The sequence below is a fragment of the Podarcis vaucheri genome (genome assembly GCF_965113315.1).
Source record: "Podarcis vaucheri genome assembly, chromosome: 9".
Lineage (NCBI taxonomy): Eukaryota > Metazoa > Chordata > Lepidosauria > Squamata > Lacertidae > Podarcis > Podarcis vaucheri.
The window spans coordinates 45314743-45334400 of record NC_138767.1 but is presented as its reverse complement, the minus strand read 5'-3'; the positions used below and the strand labels follow the sequence as shown (position 1 = coordinate 45334400).

At 42.4% G+C, this 19658-nt stretch overlaps 1 protein-coding gene across 8 annotated transcripts in view; it reads right to left on the bottom strand.

Annotated features, from left to right (window-relative positions):
• Positions 1-15538, bottom strand: part of LOC309540428 (uncharacterized protein) — a 110732-nt gene extending 95194 nt beyond the window's left edge. For 3 of the 8 annotated variants that reach the window (XM_082237305.1, XM_082237306.1, XM_082237307.1), the window contains exon 1: positions 15303-15538. In XM_082237305.1, coding sequence (XP_082093431.1) covers positions 15303-15523 — 221 coding nt within the window. In that variant the 5' untranslated portion in view covers positions 15524-15538. Of the gene's footprint in view, positions 1-2590; positions 2680-13475; positions 14005-15302 lie in introns of those variants that run through there. The other 5 variants (XR_014223244.1, XR_014223245.1, XR_014223241.1 and 2 more) reach the window with 4 other exon arrangements.
• Positions 15539-19658: the final 4120 nt, after the last annotated feature.

Here is a 19658-nt window from a genome sequence, read left to right as displayed (position 1 = left end):
TCTCATCTAGCTTTCCAGGCACCTCAGCAAAGCTGATGTCACTGTGTGATTACAGTAGTGAAATTAAAAGGACAGTGACAATTTTTATTCCTCACAAGGAAGATTTACTTGACTGAGTATAGCCCCTGTGTCAGATAAAGGTAAAGGGACCCCTGACCATTTGGTCCAGTCGTGACCGACTCTGGGGTAGCGGCGCTCATCTTGCTTTACTGGCCGAGGGACTTAATGTGGCCAGCATGACTAAGCCGCTTCTGGCGAACCAGAGCAGCACACGGAAATGCCATTTACCTTCCCACCAGAGCGGTACCTATTTATCTACTTGCACTTTGATGTGCTTTCGAACTGCTAGGTTGGCAGGAGCAGGGACCGAGCAACGGGAGCTCACCCCTTCGCGGGGATTCGAACCACAGACCTTCTGATCGGCAAGTTCTAGGCTCTGTGATTTAACCCACAGCACCACCCATGTCCCTACTTCCCATCAAAAGTTTTTTTAAAAAATTATTTATTTATTCCGCAAGCAGTACATGAAGCAATCAAGGGCTGCAACAAACTTGTTTTTGGATACTAATTATTTGGATGTCTCACAATGAAATCCTTTGCAAGTTTATTCAGAAGCAAGTTCCACTGACCCAATGAGAGTTACTCAAGTGGGCACAGCGCTGTAGCTGAAAAGACATAGCTAAAAGTCTCCTGTTTAAATTGGCTGAAAAGAAAAGAGAGGAATGGTGCATGATCAAGAAAACTAGGGGTTGAACCAACTGTGCCACTCAGCTGACAGTAAGTCTTCCACCAGCCAATTGCAGAAGGAAGCAATTGTCAGTGATTTCTCCTCCCCTTTTAGCCCCTCACTGTGCCCTGCTAAATCTGCTCTGGAGGATGGTCTCCCAGCCATCTGGAGCAGATACAGGGAGAGGAAGGAGGAGGAATCCCTGAAAATGACTCCCTTCCCTATTTGGTGACAGAAGCCTTAACGGCAGCTGAGTGACCCCACTGGATACAACCCTATGCCAGGAATATAAAAGGCTTGCATGTATCCCCAGCTTATTACTACTGGTCAAGGAGGCACATAACTCAGAAGCCTTGCTAGACATATGCATCAAACACCCCTCCCAATCTTCTCTGTACAACTCTGTGCCTATCCTAAGGTGTCCCTCTTCTGTTGACTATCATGCCGCTTGAGCTAGAGCCAGATAATCGCCTTTGTCAGAGATGGTATGATAGAGGCATTGTTGCCTGCGGTATGTGCACTCATCTATGGTTGCCATATGTCCTCTTCTTCCAGGACACATCCTCTTTTCCATGGGTAGAATCGTCATAGCAATCCACAGTTAAAAGTAGAAGTTGGCAAATGTGTCCTCTCTTTTGCTCTTCAAAATATGGCAACCCTGACTCATCCCACTGTCAGCTTTGATTAACAGGACTTTGTAGCGTCTCAAAAACAGCTTAAAAACCTTTCTTCACCATAGATGACGGTGGGACAAAAGGGATGTGTGTGTGTACACCAAAGTTAACAAGACCTGTAACACACTTCTAGCAACTGTCTTAAAAATGAATGCCTATCACTACCAGCCATAGTTACCCACAAATGCAGCTAATTCCTCAGAGAACTCCTTCTCACACCCCTTCTGTTCCCTGTTGTTTACCTCATCCAGTGGCGTAGCGTGGGTTGTCAGCACCCGGGGCAAGGCAAGTAATTTGCGCCCCCTAACCCATGGATTTGCGCCCCCTAACCCGTGGATTTGCGCCCCCTAACCCTAACCCCCAGATGTTGCGCCCGGTGCGGCCGGCCCCCCCTGCACCCCCCACACTACGCCACTGACCTCATCTGCTTCTCCCTCGGTTTCATTGCTTATTCTCATCTTGCTCTGCTAACACCTATTAATTTATGTGCTCCATCTATCATATCAGTCTTGTGTTGTCAATTGTGTTTGTCCAGTTTCTATGGCTGGATTAGGAGGAGGGGTGTGAATTAACTTTCCTTTTTTATTGCCAATATTATGTCACTGCCTTCCAGAAACAGGAGCCCAGAATGTGGTACCATTTTCGCTCTCTCTTGCATCTTGATCTCATTTTACATTGAGACTGGGCCATGCACTTTGAATTATGACCTCTGAATATATTTCTCACTGTTCTCAAACCTGAGTGTTAAATCTTTGACAATTAAATTTGTTGAACTCTGACCTTCTGCTTCTCAACAAATAAGGGTAGGCATTTTTAAAACAGGCACATGCTCACTACTCTTTCTGGAAGAAGAAGAAGAAGAAGAAGAAGAAGAAGAAGAAGAAGAAGAAGAAGAAGAAGAAGAAAAGCTTCACTGTACAAACACCAACTATTATTCGTTTCTGATGACAAACTCTCCGTTGGATATATTTTTTAAACAGTCTTTACAACTTTAATTAAAGCTGTGCCTATTGAAGTTGTCTACAAAAGCAGACAAAGCTATCCGAGAAAAGTGTATAGTTCAGCTGTAAATTAATAGCCACCATGCAGAGAGAAAAAGAATGCAAGTCTTGTTTCTAAAAAAGCAGGGTCAACAATATCAAATATTGATTCATCATCAAAACATTTGTTAATACATTGAATTCTGTACCTATTCTTTCAACCATTTGGCCCAGCCTGGTAAATGTAATAATAAGTATTTCAAACATCTTTCAGGAAGCTCTCTTATTCTCCAAAACACTATAAAAGAAAAATTGTTGGCGAATTAATTTGTGAATTATTTGTCTATTGCTTTCATTTTATTATCTGCATGATATCCAACTCAAAGTTCAAATAAATAAATAGCCATTCCAGTAAACATTCATGTTCTAAAGCTGTATAATAAACAGAGCAGACAGGCCTTATGCTAGTTAGAAGACTCCAAAGGCATAATAGCTCCAGGTCTGCTTATCTTTCAAAATGCAAAAGACCAAAAATAGCTGAAGTGTCACCCTGTTCAATGTCACTGTTTGTGTGTTCTAATTTTAGGAGTTCTATTGTTAGGCTTTTGCTCATGCGTGATGTTTTTAGGATCAGTGACAATCCTACAGTCATAAAACAATCTTTCCACCTGAGCATGCAGGCTTTACCCATTGCCATGGAAGCCCATCAGAGCAGCCAATTTTTTTCCCCTGCTCCTTCCTCCCCCATGCTTTACATGCATTCCCCCCACTAATTGCACAAGCAGAATATTGAAGGGATAACTTTCCTCCAGAAATTTCAAGGTGGAGACAAGCCAGAAATTGTGGCTACTTCTGGTTGATCTCTGTGGAAAACAATGGAGGTGGAATCTAGATACATTTAAAACACGTTGTGAAAATGCTTTTTAAAAAAACAATTTGGGGAAAAAAATCGAATTTGCCATAGCTCACCGTCACCATCTAGTGTCACATTTGTATAATGCACCTTACAACACACTTAAAACATTTTATTTGCAACTTTATAGCTGAGTTGAGAGATATTTTTCGCTGAAACGTTGACCTTGCAAACACAAGATCGCCAGAATTGTCGCATGTTGCGGGGGAGGGGAATCTGTTTTAGCTTTGAGGATGTTGCATGCTTATTTTTTCAGATCTGAACAGCTGTGGTTGCTAAAAGAATTAAACATATCCAGGGACATGCCTTCCCTAAAAGACACACAATGTCCTGCACAAACTATCCACAATATGTATCAAATTATGAACTGTTCCAGTACGGTATTTACATATCTGAAGAGTTTTGACGCTAGGCACCTACAGCAGACCTTGCAGCAGACTAGGCATTTCCATCCTTGTTTGTGAAGAACAAAGACGTATCCAGAAGTTAGCTAAACGAGAGCAGTTCTGGGTATGTCAATGTGTAGGTCCAATCTCAAAGCCAAAGCAGGTTAGAGAGAAGGGCTCCACCTGAATGCTATACACAGCAGAACTGTGGATGTAGAAGCAGCCCTACCACTCTATAAAGTCCTGCTGGGCTCAGAGATGGGGCAAAAGTTACAATGGCTCCTCAAATGCCTACTATGGAAGCAGCCACTGTAGATCAGTATTTCCAACTGAGAGCAACTAGCAGCAGCTACTCAAAACAATTACAAATGGCCCAAGATGCAGAATGACTCACCTCTCCATCATTCGAAAGGCATTTTCAGTACCAAAGAGCTATTTACGTCATTGCAAAACTATGCTCCTGACCTGCGGTCAGTTTTCCTTCATGCAAAATCAGCAGCCGAACACACCACATTGTACACCAACAAAAGTAAGTACGCTTACTTTAAAGGTCATCCTATGACGGGAACAGAAAAACAGGCCACAAGAAACAAAGCGCAAAGTGTGACTCCCTTTGCATAATATTCTGGAAATAATGTACTGAGCACAAGAATTTCAGACGGAAGTCACAGGGGACAAAGGAGTAATGGGTGAGGTTTCTTTAGGCTCTGTTAATTGAAGTAAGTTGGCCTAAGTTCCCAAGCAAAGAGATGTTTTCACTCTTCAACCTTGCCCAAATGGATTTATATTCAAGAGATTATGGTGGTGAAGCCTAGCAAATATCCTTGTTTTTGTTCCAGCCCATAATTTATCCTTAACAGCATCCTTGAAAAAATGTTCAACACAATGATTATTATTTTTCTCTTGTTGTTATTCTCCTTCCATGCCCCTCCTCCCCCCACCAAAAGATTTTTCTGGACAACCTACCAATTAGAGGGGTGGAAGTGAATTTATATGACAAAGCGATATTCTATCCTAGCTAAACAATTATATTAAAATAAAATAACATTCCAGAACACCTCCTCCCTTTTGTGAGGGAGCAAAGGTTTCTTTTCCTCCTAAAGGAATAACTGGCACATCAATTTCTTCCTCCCACTTACCGCTATTCAGCCATACACTAAGGGTGTGCCCACATCGGATGTCTGTCTAGGAGTCAGAATCTATGCCAGACTGAACATGCAATCTCTATAGACTCCATTCATAGTGCACAGAGTAGTCTCCTGACATCTAGCTTGACACAACTTGCCCCCAAACAGAGAATGGATTTCAGCAAAACAACAACAAAAACACATGCAAATCAAAGGCACCCCTCCCCCAAATGCAGATATTTTCTTAAGGTGTTCAAGCATTACATGGAGGAGAAAATGTGTAATGGGTGGGGTGGGAGTATCAGTTTGCCCCCATGTGCCACCCAGATCTCACATTGAGCATACCCCGATAGCTTAGCTGAGCTTAAAAGTCTCCACACAATTGCGAACTCTGATACTGTCATGATCTGGATCACGTGGGGACCTCTAATGCACTCGGCTGAACATTGTTAGAAGTGCCCTTCAAGCCTCCATACTCAACACATGGTCTCCTGTTACGCTGGGGACAGGGCTTGTGTGTGTGATCCTGATATCTTCTCCAGGCATTTGTTCTGAATGCTTGAAGAGAACTTAAATATTACACACACACATCCCATGACTTAATCCCATGGAACTCATTAGACTAGTCTCAGTCATAACCTGTTCCATTTAAATTGCTTTTCATTCAATTTCCTTTTTTCTAACCATTCAATTTCTAACCATCTATTCAGTAGTAGTTCCAACGAATATAAGAGAAAATGCAGTTTCCTGGTTCTCTAAACTGGGACCACTACTCCATTTTCAATAAACGATAGGCTGCAATTCTGTCCTATATCCCTCCATATAATATACATTTCCTATAAATCAATCTTCATTGATAACACCACTTGAAGATCCAACAACTAGTAAATTCAGGAGATCAAACACTTAAGGCCCATCCACACTTTGGTTTGTCCTGTGATTTCAAGTCACAGATCCAAGGGGTGTTGTGGGGTTTTTTTGTCCCACCACTTTCCCTGGGGAAAACCCATTGCTTACTTATGAATCTGAACAAACATCAATCCACAGAAAACCAGATTGACTTTTTTTCCAATTCAGCAGTAAACAGAGGGCTTTTTCAGGGACAGTGGTGAAAAATAAAAAAACCGCTCAGACCCATGACTTGAAATCACTTGACATCACGGGATGAATGGAAGTGTAGATGGATCCTCAGTTGCAAGTGAAAGGAAAGCTGAACTAGACTGAAGGGAAAGAGATAGGATGGATGAGATGGACAGAAAATGCAAGGCCAGCCAAAAACCCCAGGGGAAGCATTTGGGCAAGAAGAGAAATGCTTCCCAGGAACAACTAGGAACAATACATGATAACAGAGAGTAAGGCCTGGTCAGTTGCTGGCCTTCCTGGGCATGGCCCACAGCCAATGCTCAGCCAGGTGGCAAGGCACTGCCCCTCCAGCAGGGCCTCTGATTGGCCCATTTACTTCTGGCAGGAATCCTGCTCGGTACTTCCGCCATGCAGGGGGTTCCCCTAATGGCTGGCAAACACGTGGGCTTCTGCTGCTGGGGATGGCAGATAGGATGAAGGTCGGCAACCATGGCCCACCTGAGATGGGTGAGCGGCCATTGCTGATAGACTGACAGAGGGAAAATTAAAGCAGTTCTAAATATAATGACCACTAACAACTAACACAATGCATGGCTGGGGCAGAAGAGGAACAGACTATGAAAAGTTTTCACATCAATGAAAGAAAATGCACCATAAAATTGGGAAGGTGGCAGCTAGAAACATCTGCATAATGGAGACAGAGGAGTACCACTGTTGAAGGTATTCTAGTTTGTGACACAGCAACAGTGATTGCCTTTTGGGGGTATGCTGAACAGCGAACTGAATTAGCCCAGTGCTAATTAAACTAAGGTTCCAATTAATATTAAACACTGATTGTTCAGTCAAGTGAAATGCTTGACTTAAGGAACTATCTCTCACTCTTGCATCAAAACAGACCTCAAGGAAGGAAACAGTCCTTTCTCCTAAAGCCTTCAAACGCTACAGCAAACCCATAAAGAAGAAATGAATTAAAAGCCCTTGCCTGCATTCTTATACTGTACAAACAAAGCTGAAATGTAAATCTCTGACCTTGGTGAGTTCCATGCAGAAGCCAGAAAAGAGGAAGGAACAAGTAGCTAAAATAAGCAGATGGGTTGATGGGGCGGAAATAATAAACAGTGAAAGAAATTTCACTACTAGTAAACATATTGAAAGCCTTAATCAGAGACAGAATACACTAAAACAATAGCTGAACAGTAAAGATAAAACTAACACAATCAGGGAAACATTCAAAACCACATCTTACACAGTGGGTTTTAATGAATTGTGTTGTTGGGAGCTCCTTAAAATTCTTCTTATATTTCACAGGATACAATGATTGGAGTTAAAGCAACACTCAATACCTCTTATTTTTGGTTTTATACCCCTCAGGCAATGACTTATTTAAAGGTTTTATACCCCTCAGGCAATGACTTATTTAAAGGTATACACCTGATATACACCCATTCCTGAAGCTAAGCTAATGTGAGCCTAGACAGCACCTGAGTAGCAAGGGGGTGAAAGGCTCCATTGACTCCTCCTGTGTACTTGTCACCTGGGAGAAAGGGTGAGATACAAATGTAGAAAACAATGCAGAAGATAGTGGAGGAAAACTATGCTGGCTGGGGCCGATGAGAGTCATAGTCCAAGACACTGAGGTGGGCATATGCTGATTCAATGAATGTATATGCCACCTTTCATATATTAATCGGGGCAGCTAACAAAATCTTATAATATTAAAAGGTATAAAACACTAAAAACAGGGTGTGGTTGTGGTTGTGTGAGCAGTAATAATGAGCCAATAACTACAAATCCATATAAACAGTCAAGCCAAAAGGGAGCCAATTATAATAAAAGCCATCAGATTCCATTAAAAGCAAGGGAGAACAGAACAGATATTGCCTGGCACTTAAAACGTTACCAAAGGCAGCACTAGGTGAACATGGCAGGCCACCACTCCCACTTGGGAAGTTTCAATCTTTTGTACTAGCCCCATTAACCAGGGGTACTTCCTGGCCCAGTTGGACTGGTGGCAGGCAGGCAGCAGAGGAACCAACCAGAACTCTCTTCAGGTGGCCAGATACAAAAGGGGATGTGGTTCCGGCATCTTTCATAGTTGTGCAGAAGAAGGAATTGTAGCAGGTTCAGCTCACTACGAAAGCTACAGCTTCTGGAATTCTTCTTGAAGGGTGCAGGAGCCCTGTCGTCTTCTGCATCTGGCCACCCTACGGTCTCCTCAAGTAACATCCTCTGAGACCGCTAGCAGAGGGGCCAAGTAGAAGCATTAATGGATGATAAAAGGCAAAGGTAAAGGGACCCCTGACGATTAGGTCCAGTCGTGGCAGACTCTGGGGTTGCATCGCTCATCTCGCTTTACTAGCCAAGGGAGCCGGTGTACAGCTTCCAGGTCATGTGGCCTGCATGACTAAGTCACTTCTGGAGAACCAGAGCAGTGCACGGAAACGCCGTTTACCTTCCCGCTGGAGCGGTACCTATTTATCTACTTGCACTTTGACGTGCTTTCGAACTGCTAAGTTGGCAGGAGCTGGGATGGAGCAACGGGAGCTCACCCCGCCACAGGGATTCGAACCGCCGACCTTCTGATCGGCAAGCCCAAGGCTCAGTGGTTTAACCCACAGCGCCACCTACCAAATTGCTATGATGGCTATGGTCTTACCTCTACTGTCAGAGAGAGTATGCCCCTGAATTCCAGTTGCTGGAAATCACAAGTGGGGAAAGTGTTGCTGCGCTCGTGTCCTGCTTGTGGTCATCCCATCATGCATCTGGTTGGCCACTGTAAGAACAGGAAGCTGGATTTGATGGGCCTAATCCAGCAGATCACTTCTGATGTTCTTGAGTAGGGGGAGTGGGATGTCTACGTCCCTCTGCTACTGGCACTGTGATTTCTGTCTGGAACCATGTCCACAAAACCCGAGGACATCCTTCTATTTTCAGTTGATTGAGCAAAAGCAAGGCATATTCATAGAAAGCTAAAGAGCTAAAGAGCCTCACAGAGCCTTCGCAAGGCACCTTTTCCTAAAGAAATATGCCATAATGATCAATCATTTGAACAAGATGATTGCCTGAACAGTCTTAGGCAAATCACTGTTTGTGTTGGATTAAATATTATGGCAGCTTTTATCAAGTTCTCTGCCAAACCTTGAAAACAAGATAAAAACCTGAATGAAGGGGAAATGAACAGCAGCAAGGCTTGCTGAAACCTTAAACATACAGCAGCCGTCATTTTCAAACTAAAGCAAAGGCTCATCAACATGGCAGCTTGTTTTGAGTCTCAGAACTAGAGCTTCTAGAAAAAAATTATACCAGTTACTATTTAACCTTGGAATCAAATCTCACTGATTTGAACTTGAAGAACATCCTTATTTCTGTCTACCTTCAGCTGGTGGAGAAAACACAAGAAGCTGCCTTAAACCAGGTCAGATCATTCGCCCATCTAGCTCAGTATTGTCTACACTGACTATGGGGAAGGTGATGGAGGGGGCCAGCGTGAGTGTTCTCATACCTGCTTCATATTTTTCTAGGATGGGATGGGCAGCCTTTTTTGGCCACATTTACTTTCAGGGACCTCATGTCAGTGGTGGGCCAAGCCAAAGGTAAAAGTGGTCAGGGCAATGAATGCAATTTTTACATGTGTGCAGTAGGCTAGTATCTTCACAGCCAGCTCTCAATCCTTCATTCAGGCAAGCAAGAAACATTATCAGAGTTCAAGGACACGTCACAGCAAGTCCAAAACACCCAACAGCATACCAGCGCTGGTGAAAGGTATGGCTCAGGAGGGTTTGTTGCCTGGGGGAAAGTCTCAAGGGCCTGATAGAGAAGCCTGGAGGGCCACATTTTGGTGGGCAGGTGCTCCAGATGCTGCCTGACGAGTGCAGAATTGATCTGAACTATTATTTCCTGTGAACTGGACACTTGTTAAGGAATCTTAAGATTGCACTTATTAGCACTTGCAGCGCGTTGCCAGCTCATGTTCAGCCTGTGATCAACTAGATCCTTTTAAAATGTGTGCTCCTGCCAAGCCAGGTCTCCCTCATCCTATCCTTGTGCCCTTGATATGTTGGTACCTAAATGCAGGGCTTTACATGTACCTCTGCTGAATTTCATCTTGTTAGTTTTGGCCCAGTGTTCTAGCCAGTTGAGATCATTTCAAATCTTGATTCTGTGTTCTATGGTGTTACCTATCCCTCCTGGCTTTGTGTCATCTTCTCTGTACCTTTGTCTAAGTCATTTATAAGAACGTTGAACAGGACAGGGCCCAGGACAGAGCCCTGTGGGCATGGCACCACTCGAGAACTCCCTCCAGGCAGACGCTGTGCCATTAATGAGCACCCAATGAGCATGGTTACTGAATAAACATGGTGTTCAGTAGCATTTCCTATTCTATTTTTTTCTATCACAATTTATAGTTAGTCCACAAAGGCCATTATTTAAGTTATGACATTTTTTGCCACACAGAGAGATCTGTGCAAAGCAATCCTATGCATATTTGTCATTGGTCTTTTTTAATGGTTTTATGAGATATTGTTTTCCTTTTAAAAATTATTTTTAGATAAGCAATAGTTTTAACTGTTTGATATATGTAATTGATTTACATATAGGTTTTTAATGCAATTCATAAATGATTTAAAATAATAAGATTTACCTGTTCAGTGGGACTTACTTCCCTATATGTGTGTTTAGCATTGCAGTATTAGGCTTTTGCATGCTTTCCTGGACACAGGCTCCAACTAACATAGTAACCATGCTTAGGATCACAGCCTCAGTGGAGGGGGGAAAAGCTTCCTTATATCTCGGTAGACTTCTGTGTGTGAAAATTGTCTGAGTAAGCATCCATTTTACTGCAACTAAGCACGTTTAATCTTCTGGAACATGTGTGTTCACGTGGCAAAACAGAGTCACGCAATTTTCACACATGATAGCGGACAGTATTTTCCCCTGGCATGGGGGTGAGGGGACTTTATGTGTGAAGCTTCCCCAAGTGTCGAGAGGGGCATTTCCTCTAAGCACGCTTACAGCTCAGCCAAGGGACACTGACTCAGGAAGGAAGCCAGAGAACTGCAGATATGAGCTGAAACACTCATTTATCAAACTAGAGATTGTAGGCAAACTATTTACACTCTTTCTCTGGTCTGCTTTTAAGAACTGGCAGGGGAAAGAAGTGTTAGCAGCAGGTTGCGCCAACACATTTCTACAGAAAGTGGGGGGGTGGGCAAAAGTCTTCCCTTGCTGTTCTATAGCAAATCACCTTACATTTGATTTTAATTTTCACCAAGAGCAGAGTGCATCTGAGAATGTACAGAATACCTTTCCCCTCTGAAGGGAAACAACTCTTGTTTTGCTTTTTAAATGGACAAGGTGCCTTCAAGTACATGCAAAGAGCCCTTCCCTTCGGAAGATATGCATCTGGAAAGCTAAAGCATTTCAGTTCCAGGTTGGCTACATGCAGTGCAGACCCAGGGCTGCTTTTACCTATGAAGACAACTTTGGAAAGCAAACCCATTCCAAGTTAGCCACAGTCACCTTTGACAAAGGATTGGCCTTGTAATAGAAAGATATACTTGCCAAAGCAACCTTAACAGTAAGACCAAAGAGGAAGAAAGGGGAGGAAATGATGCTGTAGCTGTAGAAGTTTTAGTTTTCTGAAGTATGGCTTAATGTTCATAAAATATGCCGTTCCTGTGCTGGAAAAAGAGAGCAGTACAGATGTGAAAATGTGTAGAAAAGGGAATGTCCCTTTAAATAAAACAGGAGACATTTGTAATTGTAGTGCTGGACAAACATCAACTTGGTGTCAGCAAGTAAAATCCCTTGGACATTCAAGAGTGACTACAGCACCATTTCCTTGCAATATGGATTTCTAAGGACTCTGACTTTGTCCTATTCAAGAGCCAACACTCAAGTTCCTACTGCCTTACAAACTAATCCTCCTGGTTCTGCGAAATGTGCAATATGATCCAGTCCTTTTAATCGGAGACTGTAGCATCCATCTTTAGCCAGATCTTTATTAACAATCTTTTTTGCCACCCCTTTTTGTTCATTTGAAAGTGTCTTTATTTTAATTTTAAAGTATTAGCAAGCCACTTTTCCAAATCGGTTTGCAACAATAACAAACTACAAACTACTTATCGGACACAGCCCAATATAATTATCTTCAAAGGGCCGTGTTCTGAGTAGGCACACAGAGGACTGGAAAAAAATACGTAGCAATAGAAAGTTTCAGTATAAAACCATTCAGAAATTAAAAACATTGATTAAAGAAAGAAGACAAAATGGTAGTGCAACATTGGAAAATCCACTTAACTACAGCAGCAAATGGAAATCCTGTGGTCCTCAAACTGTTGTCAGACTGCCAACTCTCATCAGCCCCAGCTGATGAGACTGGCCAGGTACAGATATTATTCCCCACGAAGGAATGCTTAACAGAATTCTAGATGGCAATCCCAAGTACGCTGGCAGTTTGAACCTCCAATGCATATTAGCTCAGAAGTAAAATAATCCAGTATTTTTATAGGCTAAAACCAAAAACCTTGGCATCGGCTTCATAGCTTACTGGCAGCCACTGCAGCCCGTTTAGGAGTAGTGTAATATGTATGCAACTGGAGACTCCGCTGAGCAACCTCACTGCAGCATTCTGCACCAGCTTCCAGATCAACCTCAAGAGAAGCCCCACACAGAAAGCATTACAGTAATCCAACCCACAGACCCAGCGTCAGCACTTAGGCTTGCATGGGAATGCTAGGCTGGCCCAAAGGGGATGACTCTGGCAGATGCAACATTCTTCTCCACTCCATTATTGTTTTTTAAAAAAATAATAATAATAATAATAATAATAGTCAGCAGTAGCTGGCTAGGAATGCACATTTTTATAGATGCTAATTTTATTATTTTTACTTAAAATATATATTATCCTTTTCTACAATAACTGGTGCTTTTTCCCAATATGTTCAGCATCTGGGAAGCAGAAGCAAACTTAATTTAGTGTGCTCGTAATAGTGCTAAGATTTAAGTGAGTTTAAAATTTGTTTGGTTTTGCATGTATTTACTTAAGCCTGGGTTGTTGCTGTTGTTGTTTGTAATATCAAAAAACTGTAGGTTTTTGTCATTTCTGAATTTACTGACATGTTCGGTATTCTGTATATTTGTATTTTTCATTGCTTCTGTATTTTGATGTTCAAGGTGCAAAAAGTGGCATATAAGCACACTTAATAAATCAAAATGCAAAATCAGAGTTAGGCAAATTTGTTTTGTTTTTCTCTACCTTCCCAAGAATATAGAAGCAGTTGTAAAGGGAGGCGGGGAAAGAAGATAAAAGTCAATTTGTGCTTTTAATGCACACTACCATCTAACGCACACAAACATACACACAGAGCAAACAATTAAATCCAGGGTCTACAATTATCTAGCTGCACCACTGACAGGTCCCAAGCAACATTCATGGCAGAGGTTCAGTTAAACCCCTTCATAAATCATGAAATGGTCTGTGAAGGCTTCGGCCACTTTAGAGTATACTGAGCTTTGTGTTACTGTATTCACAAGATATTTAATCAGCTTGAGCCCCCCTCGCAGAATAGATTCCTGTACTCACATGGCAATTCTGGTTTTGCATCTGGCTTTCGAAAGGCCTAATCCACATTTCAGATGGCTGGGAATCAAACTGCGCTGCTGGTGCAGACTTGACTGTTTCCAATGTGGCCTGGGGAGGGAAACGTGACTGCGATGTCACAGTTTGTTCTCTCCATTCCAGCGATGTTTCTTTTACGGCGCCTTCTTCAAACTGTCCTCAGGCTCCCCTTGCTGTACTCCTCCTGGCATTTTATGAGCACCTGAGGGATTTGAGACCTTTGGGGGCTTGCTTTTAACTTGCAGGACCTAGTTCTGTTGAGCTAGCAGCAGGTTTATCGGCCGCTTTTGACAGAAGTGGGACAGACTTCTGCAACTGACCACAAGCAGAGCTGCCCCTTCCTGATGACATCATCAAGCTGGGTGGAAGTTTACTCTTATCTATGACTTTTGTTTATTAATAAAAAATTATACACCGCTGGATTGTTGAAAACAACAAAAACAAACCCCTCGGAGCGGTTCCCCAAAAAGCAGTTTGCCACATTTATATCCCATCTTTCTTCCAGTGAGCTCAAGGTGGCAATACAGCGATACCTCAGGTTACATATGCTTCAGGTTACATATGCTTCAGGTTACAGACTCTGCGATACCTCAAGGTGGCAATACAGCGATACCTCAGGTTACATATGCTTCAGGTTACATATGTTTCAGGTTACAGACTCCGCTAACCCAGAAATGGTGCTTCAGGTTAAGAACTTTGCTTCAGGATGAGAACAGAAATCGTGCTCCGGCGGCGCAGCAGGAGGCCCCATTAGTTAAAGCGGTGCTTCAAGTTAAGAACAGTTTCAGGTTAAGAACGGACCTCCAGAACGAATTAAGTACTTAACCCGAGGTACCACTGTACATGGTTCTCTTCATCCCCACTTTATCCTCACAAAAAAAGAAAAGAAAAAAACCCTGTGAGGTAACTTAGGCTGAGAAGATGACTGGCTGACCTCAGGTCTTGGCCCATGAGCTTCGGAGCTGAGTGGGGATTTGAACCCTGTTTCCCCTCATCTTAGTCCAACACTCCAACCGCTATGCCACACTGCAGTGCTTTATTATTAAGGAAGGGGCAGGTGCTAAAGGAAATTAAGGTGCACCGGGTTTTATAACAGCCAAAAAAGAAAAGAAAGGGGCTGCAGTTTCTCCATAGAATTCTCTGCCCCCAATGTGGCATTTGCCAAGCGGGCGTCTGAGTTTACGGGGTGAAGAACATAAGAAGAGCCCTGCTGGATTTTAACAAAGCTCCCTCTAGTTCAGCATCCTGTTCTCACAGGGGCCAACCAGATGCTTAAGGCAAGGCAGATGCCAGATTTTGGGGGGAGTAGGGAGCACATTTGGAAATTGGAAAAGGTGCCGTGGGTGCCATTCACAAAATGGCCGCTGTGACGGCATGTGGAGGAGGCCAACCCATTGCAAACAGTAACAGGAATAGCAAACAGTCTCTCGTGCAGTGTGAACTTCCAGGGGGGATTTAATTAGACCTTTCGCAGTCGCCACAGAAAGTACTGGTGGGAACACAGGCCCCCAGAAGCTCCCACATTAGCAAGCCCTGAATTTAGAAGACAGCAATGGCAATAACTTCAAGGCAAGACATCCACGTCTCTTCCCCAAAATAAAAGGCCCTGCGAATGAACCGGTGACAGTTAAGCATGATGTGAGTGAATGCATCGGCTGAAGGATGTGACCTATTTCTAGTCCCATTAATTTGCATTACCTCTACACCTAAATATTATCTGAGAAGTGTCTTGTGCTTGCCTGCTAACCAAATAATGAAGTCTAAATAGTCTTTCATTGCTAGCACACCCACCTGTTCTTCTCGCAACGGACTACGTTCGTGGCCCATCCTTTTGCAGATGTGAATGCAATGCCATAAATGAATAGCTGGGATAAAAAGCCTCTCAGGATGATTGATTGGCCTAACATTTCAAAGCACTTGTATCTGGCCGTGATGGTAAGCAGGCTGCATTCTGTTCTGAGGGATGCAGAGTATGAATGTTCAGAAGAAAAACGGTAACTAGAAGAGAACATTGGTGACGAATGAACATTTAGAGAGGGCACAGGAAGTCTGTGACTGCCCTGTCCTCTGCCCTTGCTGAATGGGATGTAAATATTTCCCAAGATAGTTACACAAGCAGTCCTGAATATTCATAAATGTAAATGAACTGGATTAAATTAACCCCTGCAAAGAAATGTGTTATTTCACTGATGACTGTGGTGAATTACTCCCCCCACACACTTCTTAACTTTCTTTTTCAGTTTCTAAAAATACATATAACAAACAACCCTCATATACCCTGCCCCCAGAAACATTCCATGCATATACACTGTAAATAATACTGCCAAATATTAAGTAAATTTGTAAATAGTTTTGAATTGATTGCATCTGATAGGTGCTCTCCATCTTAACAGATTGTCCTAGAGTGAGCCATGGGTAGCCGGTGGTGAGAGGACAACACTGACCTTTCGGGTGTAATAAATAAACATGTGCCATTACAGTTTCAAGGTCAGCTTTGGTTTGTGTGGTCCTGAGCACTCTAAGATACGTATTAGACATGTGCATCAACTCTGTTTGCAGCCCGAATTATGAGACAAATAAAGATGGTTCAGGTGAGGTTTACAAATATTAAAGCTGAATTGCACTGTCAATAAAGCGTTCTGAGTTGGATCAGAGATTCTCAAAATCCTGAGCTGCTCTTTGGACTCAAGTGCCCCCCAAAAGCTGCATTTCAGCATTTAAAATAAACCAACCACTTCATTTCATTTGCAAAGGTAAAACCAATCTGAGTAGGGAAATGCCCTGAGCTTGAGAGGTTAGCAGGTGGAGGGGGGTGGATCATTCATTTTGATGGACAGATCTAGGTTTTGATCACAGTAGATTATTTTCCAGGGCACTCCAGCTACACTGATTTGAATAGAGAAGTTTGCAGGTTTTTAGTAGAGCTCATTATAGGGCCGTTCCACTTTCCATCTCCCTCAGTTCAGTTCTAGGGCTTTTTTGTATGATTTTTAAAATTATTATTCTAATCTTTTTCGGTTTTCCAAGAAACAATATCTGCTTTGATTATTCTTATATTCAATTTATTTTTCATTAGGTTTGTGCAGACTTCTCTTCCAGCCGTTCCCACCCATCTTCTCCTGCTGCACATGTTTGCTTATTTGTTGCTTATTACACCCTTCCATTTCTTTTTTTATCCCAGTTTGCTGGTTTGAAATTTCATGCCCTGTTCCCACCCCCCACCCCGGCTTACTCCAGTCACCAACCCCCATCTCCCTGTATCAGTTTCCCTCTTCTGTTTCCTTCTCCAGGACCACAGCATATTCCCTCCCAATGCCTCTGTTTCCTTCCACAGGACCACAGTGTGTTCTTTATTCCTCAGCTTCCAAACCTACAAAAGGGTCACAATATCTTCTGCACCCAGCCACTCCAGACAAGCATCTCCCCACAACCAGCTTCCCATCAAAAGAAAAAAATATCTCCTCTCTCCCCCATCCTGATTTTGATTTCTTTCTTTCTCCCCTCACCTGTCTCCCTCAGTGCCAGTGAGAAAGAGAGGCGAGCCCCACCAGCATGTCATGGTGACACCTTCCTGTCCTCTCCTGCCCTCCTCTTCCTCCCAGGGTGACCTATTGAGGCTCTGGAGTTGATTTCTGCAAGGACCAGCTTCCAGTTCTTGGCTCGGTCCACGTGCCTCTTATTCCCTCTAGTGGCTCAGAATCTCATCACAGCATGACAGTGGACCACTATGAATAAATAGAGAGAAAGGTTTGCTCTCTAGGCCTAGTACTTTCCCCACCACCTAAACTTGCTTGTCCCTTAACTTAGCTCCCAGTTAATTTGCTCATTGACAGCGTATTATTACCCATTTACCATGGGGTTCCTCTCTCATTTCACCAGTTTCAGACTGATTGCCAGCAAACACTAGTGGGGAAAGTTAAGTGATCAAATCTCTTCCTGCAAAGAGTAAAGAGGAACTACAGCACCTATCATTCTTAAAGCTGGCAGATTTCATCCATTCAGAAGGGGCAAACATGCCTGCAAATTGCATCCAATTCTGAGATAAAGTTTAAAAGTTATATGTAGTTTTCTTAAAGCACACACAGAGACAGACCTAAAAGGTTCCCTGTGTGAAAACTCCTGGGTGGATCTTCCTGCAGTTTGGCAGACTTAGGGGCACCTGCAAATTCCATACACTTCTGTGCAAAGGAAAAAGGTTAGATACATTTTTTTAGATTCACTATTATAGTCAATAGGGAAGAGACAGAGCATTCAATCTAGCAGATCTGTTTTAGGAATGGGAAATGGGGAAGACACAGAGTGGATCCAAAACAGATCAGTTTGCTTCCCAATGTTATAGACACAAATACGAGATGGATATTGTATCCAGTGCACACTCTTAGTAAATCTGCCTTAATATATTCAACAAGTTTATCAAAAGAAGAAATGACAGTAGGTTTCGCTTGCAATACGTTTGTGTGCAGACATAGATCTCCACCTAGTGATCACTAAGAATAAAGCCAGCCTCTAAACAAAAATCTAGAAGTACCAGGGAAGAGGAAATGCATCACTGAAAAGGAATACTAAGGAGGAAACAGATGACATTTTTAAAAGTTATGAAAAAGATAGGAAGCTGAGTATTTTGCAAGCATCCGGAGATCTGGTTGAAGTTTCATGGGGACTTTAAAAAAGAAAATTGGAAACTGGTGTGGAAATGAGGAGAACCGAACTTAGGATAAATAAAATGAGAAACAGAGAAGAACCAAAATTGACATATTCACCCATCCCTATTTCTGAACAAATACAAATTGAATTATTTACAGTTGATGGAAGTTATGGGACATTCAACTGCTCAGTATGGGGTGGCTAAACGTTGTCCTGCCCCAAAGTAGAGGTTCTGATACACTTTTTATTAGAATGCAATTTGTATTTGGATCTGTTGATTTAAACCCCTTATTGTTAGGATTAGTAATAACTCTCTGTTTAAGCAAAATTCTATTCCTATTTTCCAGAACAGATCACCACCTGACATCTAGGAAACTGAAATTTGTAAAACTGGCTTTAGGAAAGGAGAAGATGCTTACTATCTTGGATGATAATATATGCTAATACATGCCAACTATTTGTAATGATATAATTTTTAATCACATTTTAACATGACTTAATGCATTCCGTATGTTCCTGTTTTGCAGTTATTATTGCCTTCTGTATTTGAACGGCCTGATTGGCTAGTAAGCAATAACCTTATTGGGTGATAGTCAACTAGGCTTTACTCATAGTAGACCGACTGGAATTAATGAACATGACTAAGTTAGGTCCATTAATTTCAACCACCTGTTGTTATTAATGCCAAACTGTGAGTTGTGTCATGCTAACAGACCCATTAAAACTTACAGACATGACTAACTTGGATCCATTAATTTCAGTCACTCTACTCTGAGTAGAACATAACTGGGTGCAGCCCAGCGCTCTCACATTTATTTTTAAGCATTAACCAAGCCCCAGCTTTCTAAACCCTAATAAAGGTACACAGAGTTACATTCTAAGTCTTTCTGCCTCTCTCTGCTCCCCAGTTGTCACCCAGCCAAAAAAGAAAGGCTCGTACACTTGGCCCTGTCCCATGGTCCCCATTTTCAGATGCTTGCTGCACTGGCAAAGGATCTATCTCACCATGAGGAAGAGTATTGCCACACAGCAAATATGAGTGTATATCTGCTAGTGGGGAAATGGTGTTGTTGAAAGTGCAGTCCTTTCATTTCCTATCTCAATTGGATTGGTACAACTTTCTGGTGCCAATTCATTTCAGATGTCTAAATGCCCTTATTTTCTTGCATACGTACTTCCTTGGTCAGATCAAATTCTGCTTATATCCAGACTGGCCAGTCTTAGTGTGTACGTGGATTTCTCTGTCTAGACCTAGCTATTTGGCAGTGTGCAGTTCCAGGAATTTAGATAATATGAAGCAATGAATACTTTCCTTGTGAATTTGGATTTGCATTGGCACCTTTTAACAGTACCCACCTCACTAGTAAACAAACAGCTAGTGACCTAGTTCAAGATGCCTTCCACATTTCTATTTTCCCTTAGCTCAGAAAAAAGTATTTCAAGCTACATCTGGTGGGTTTTAAAAACAAAAAGCACAAATAAATACTGATCAGAACATTATGC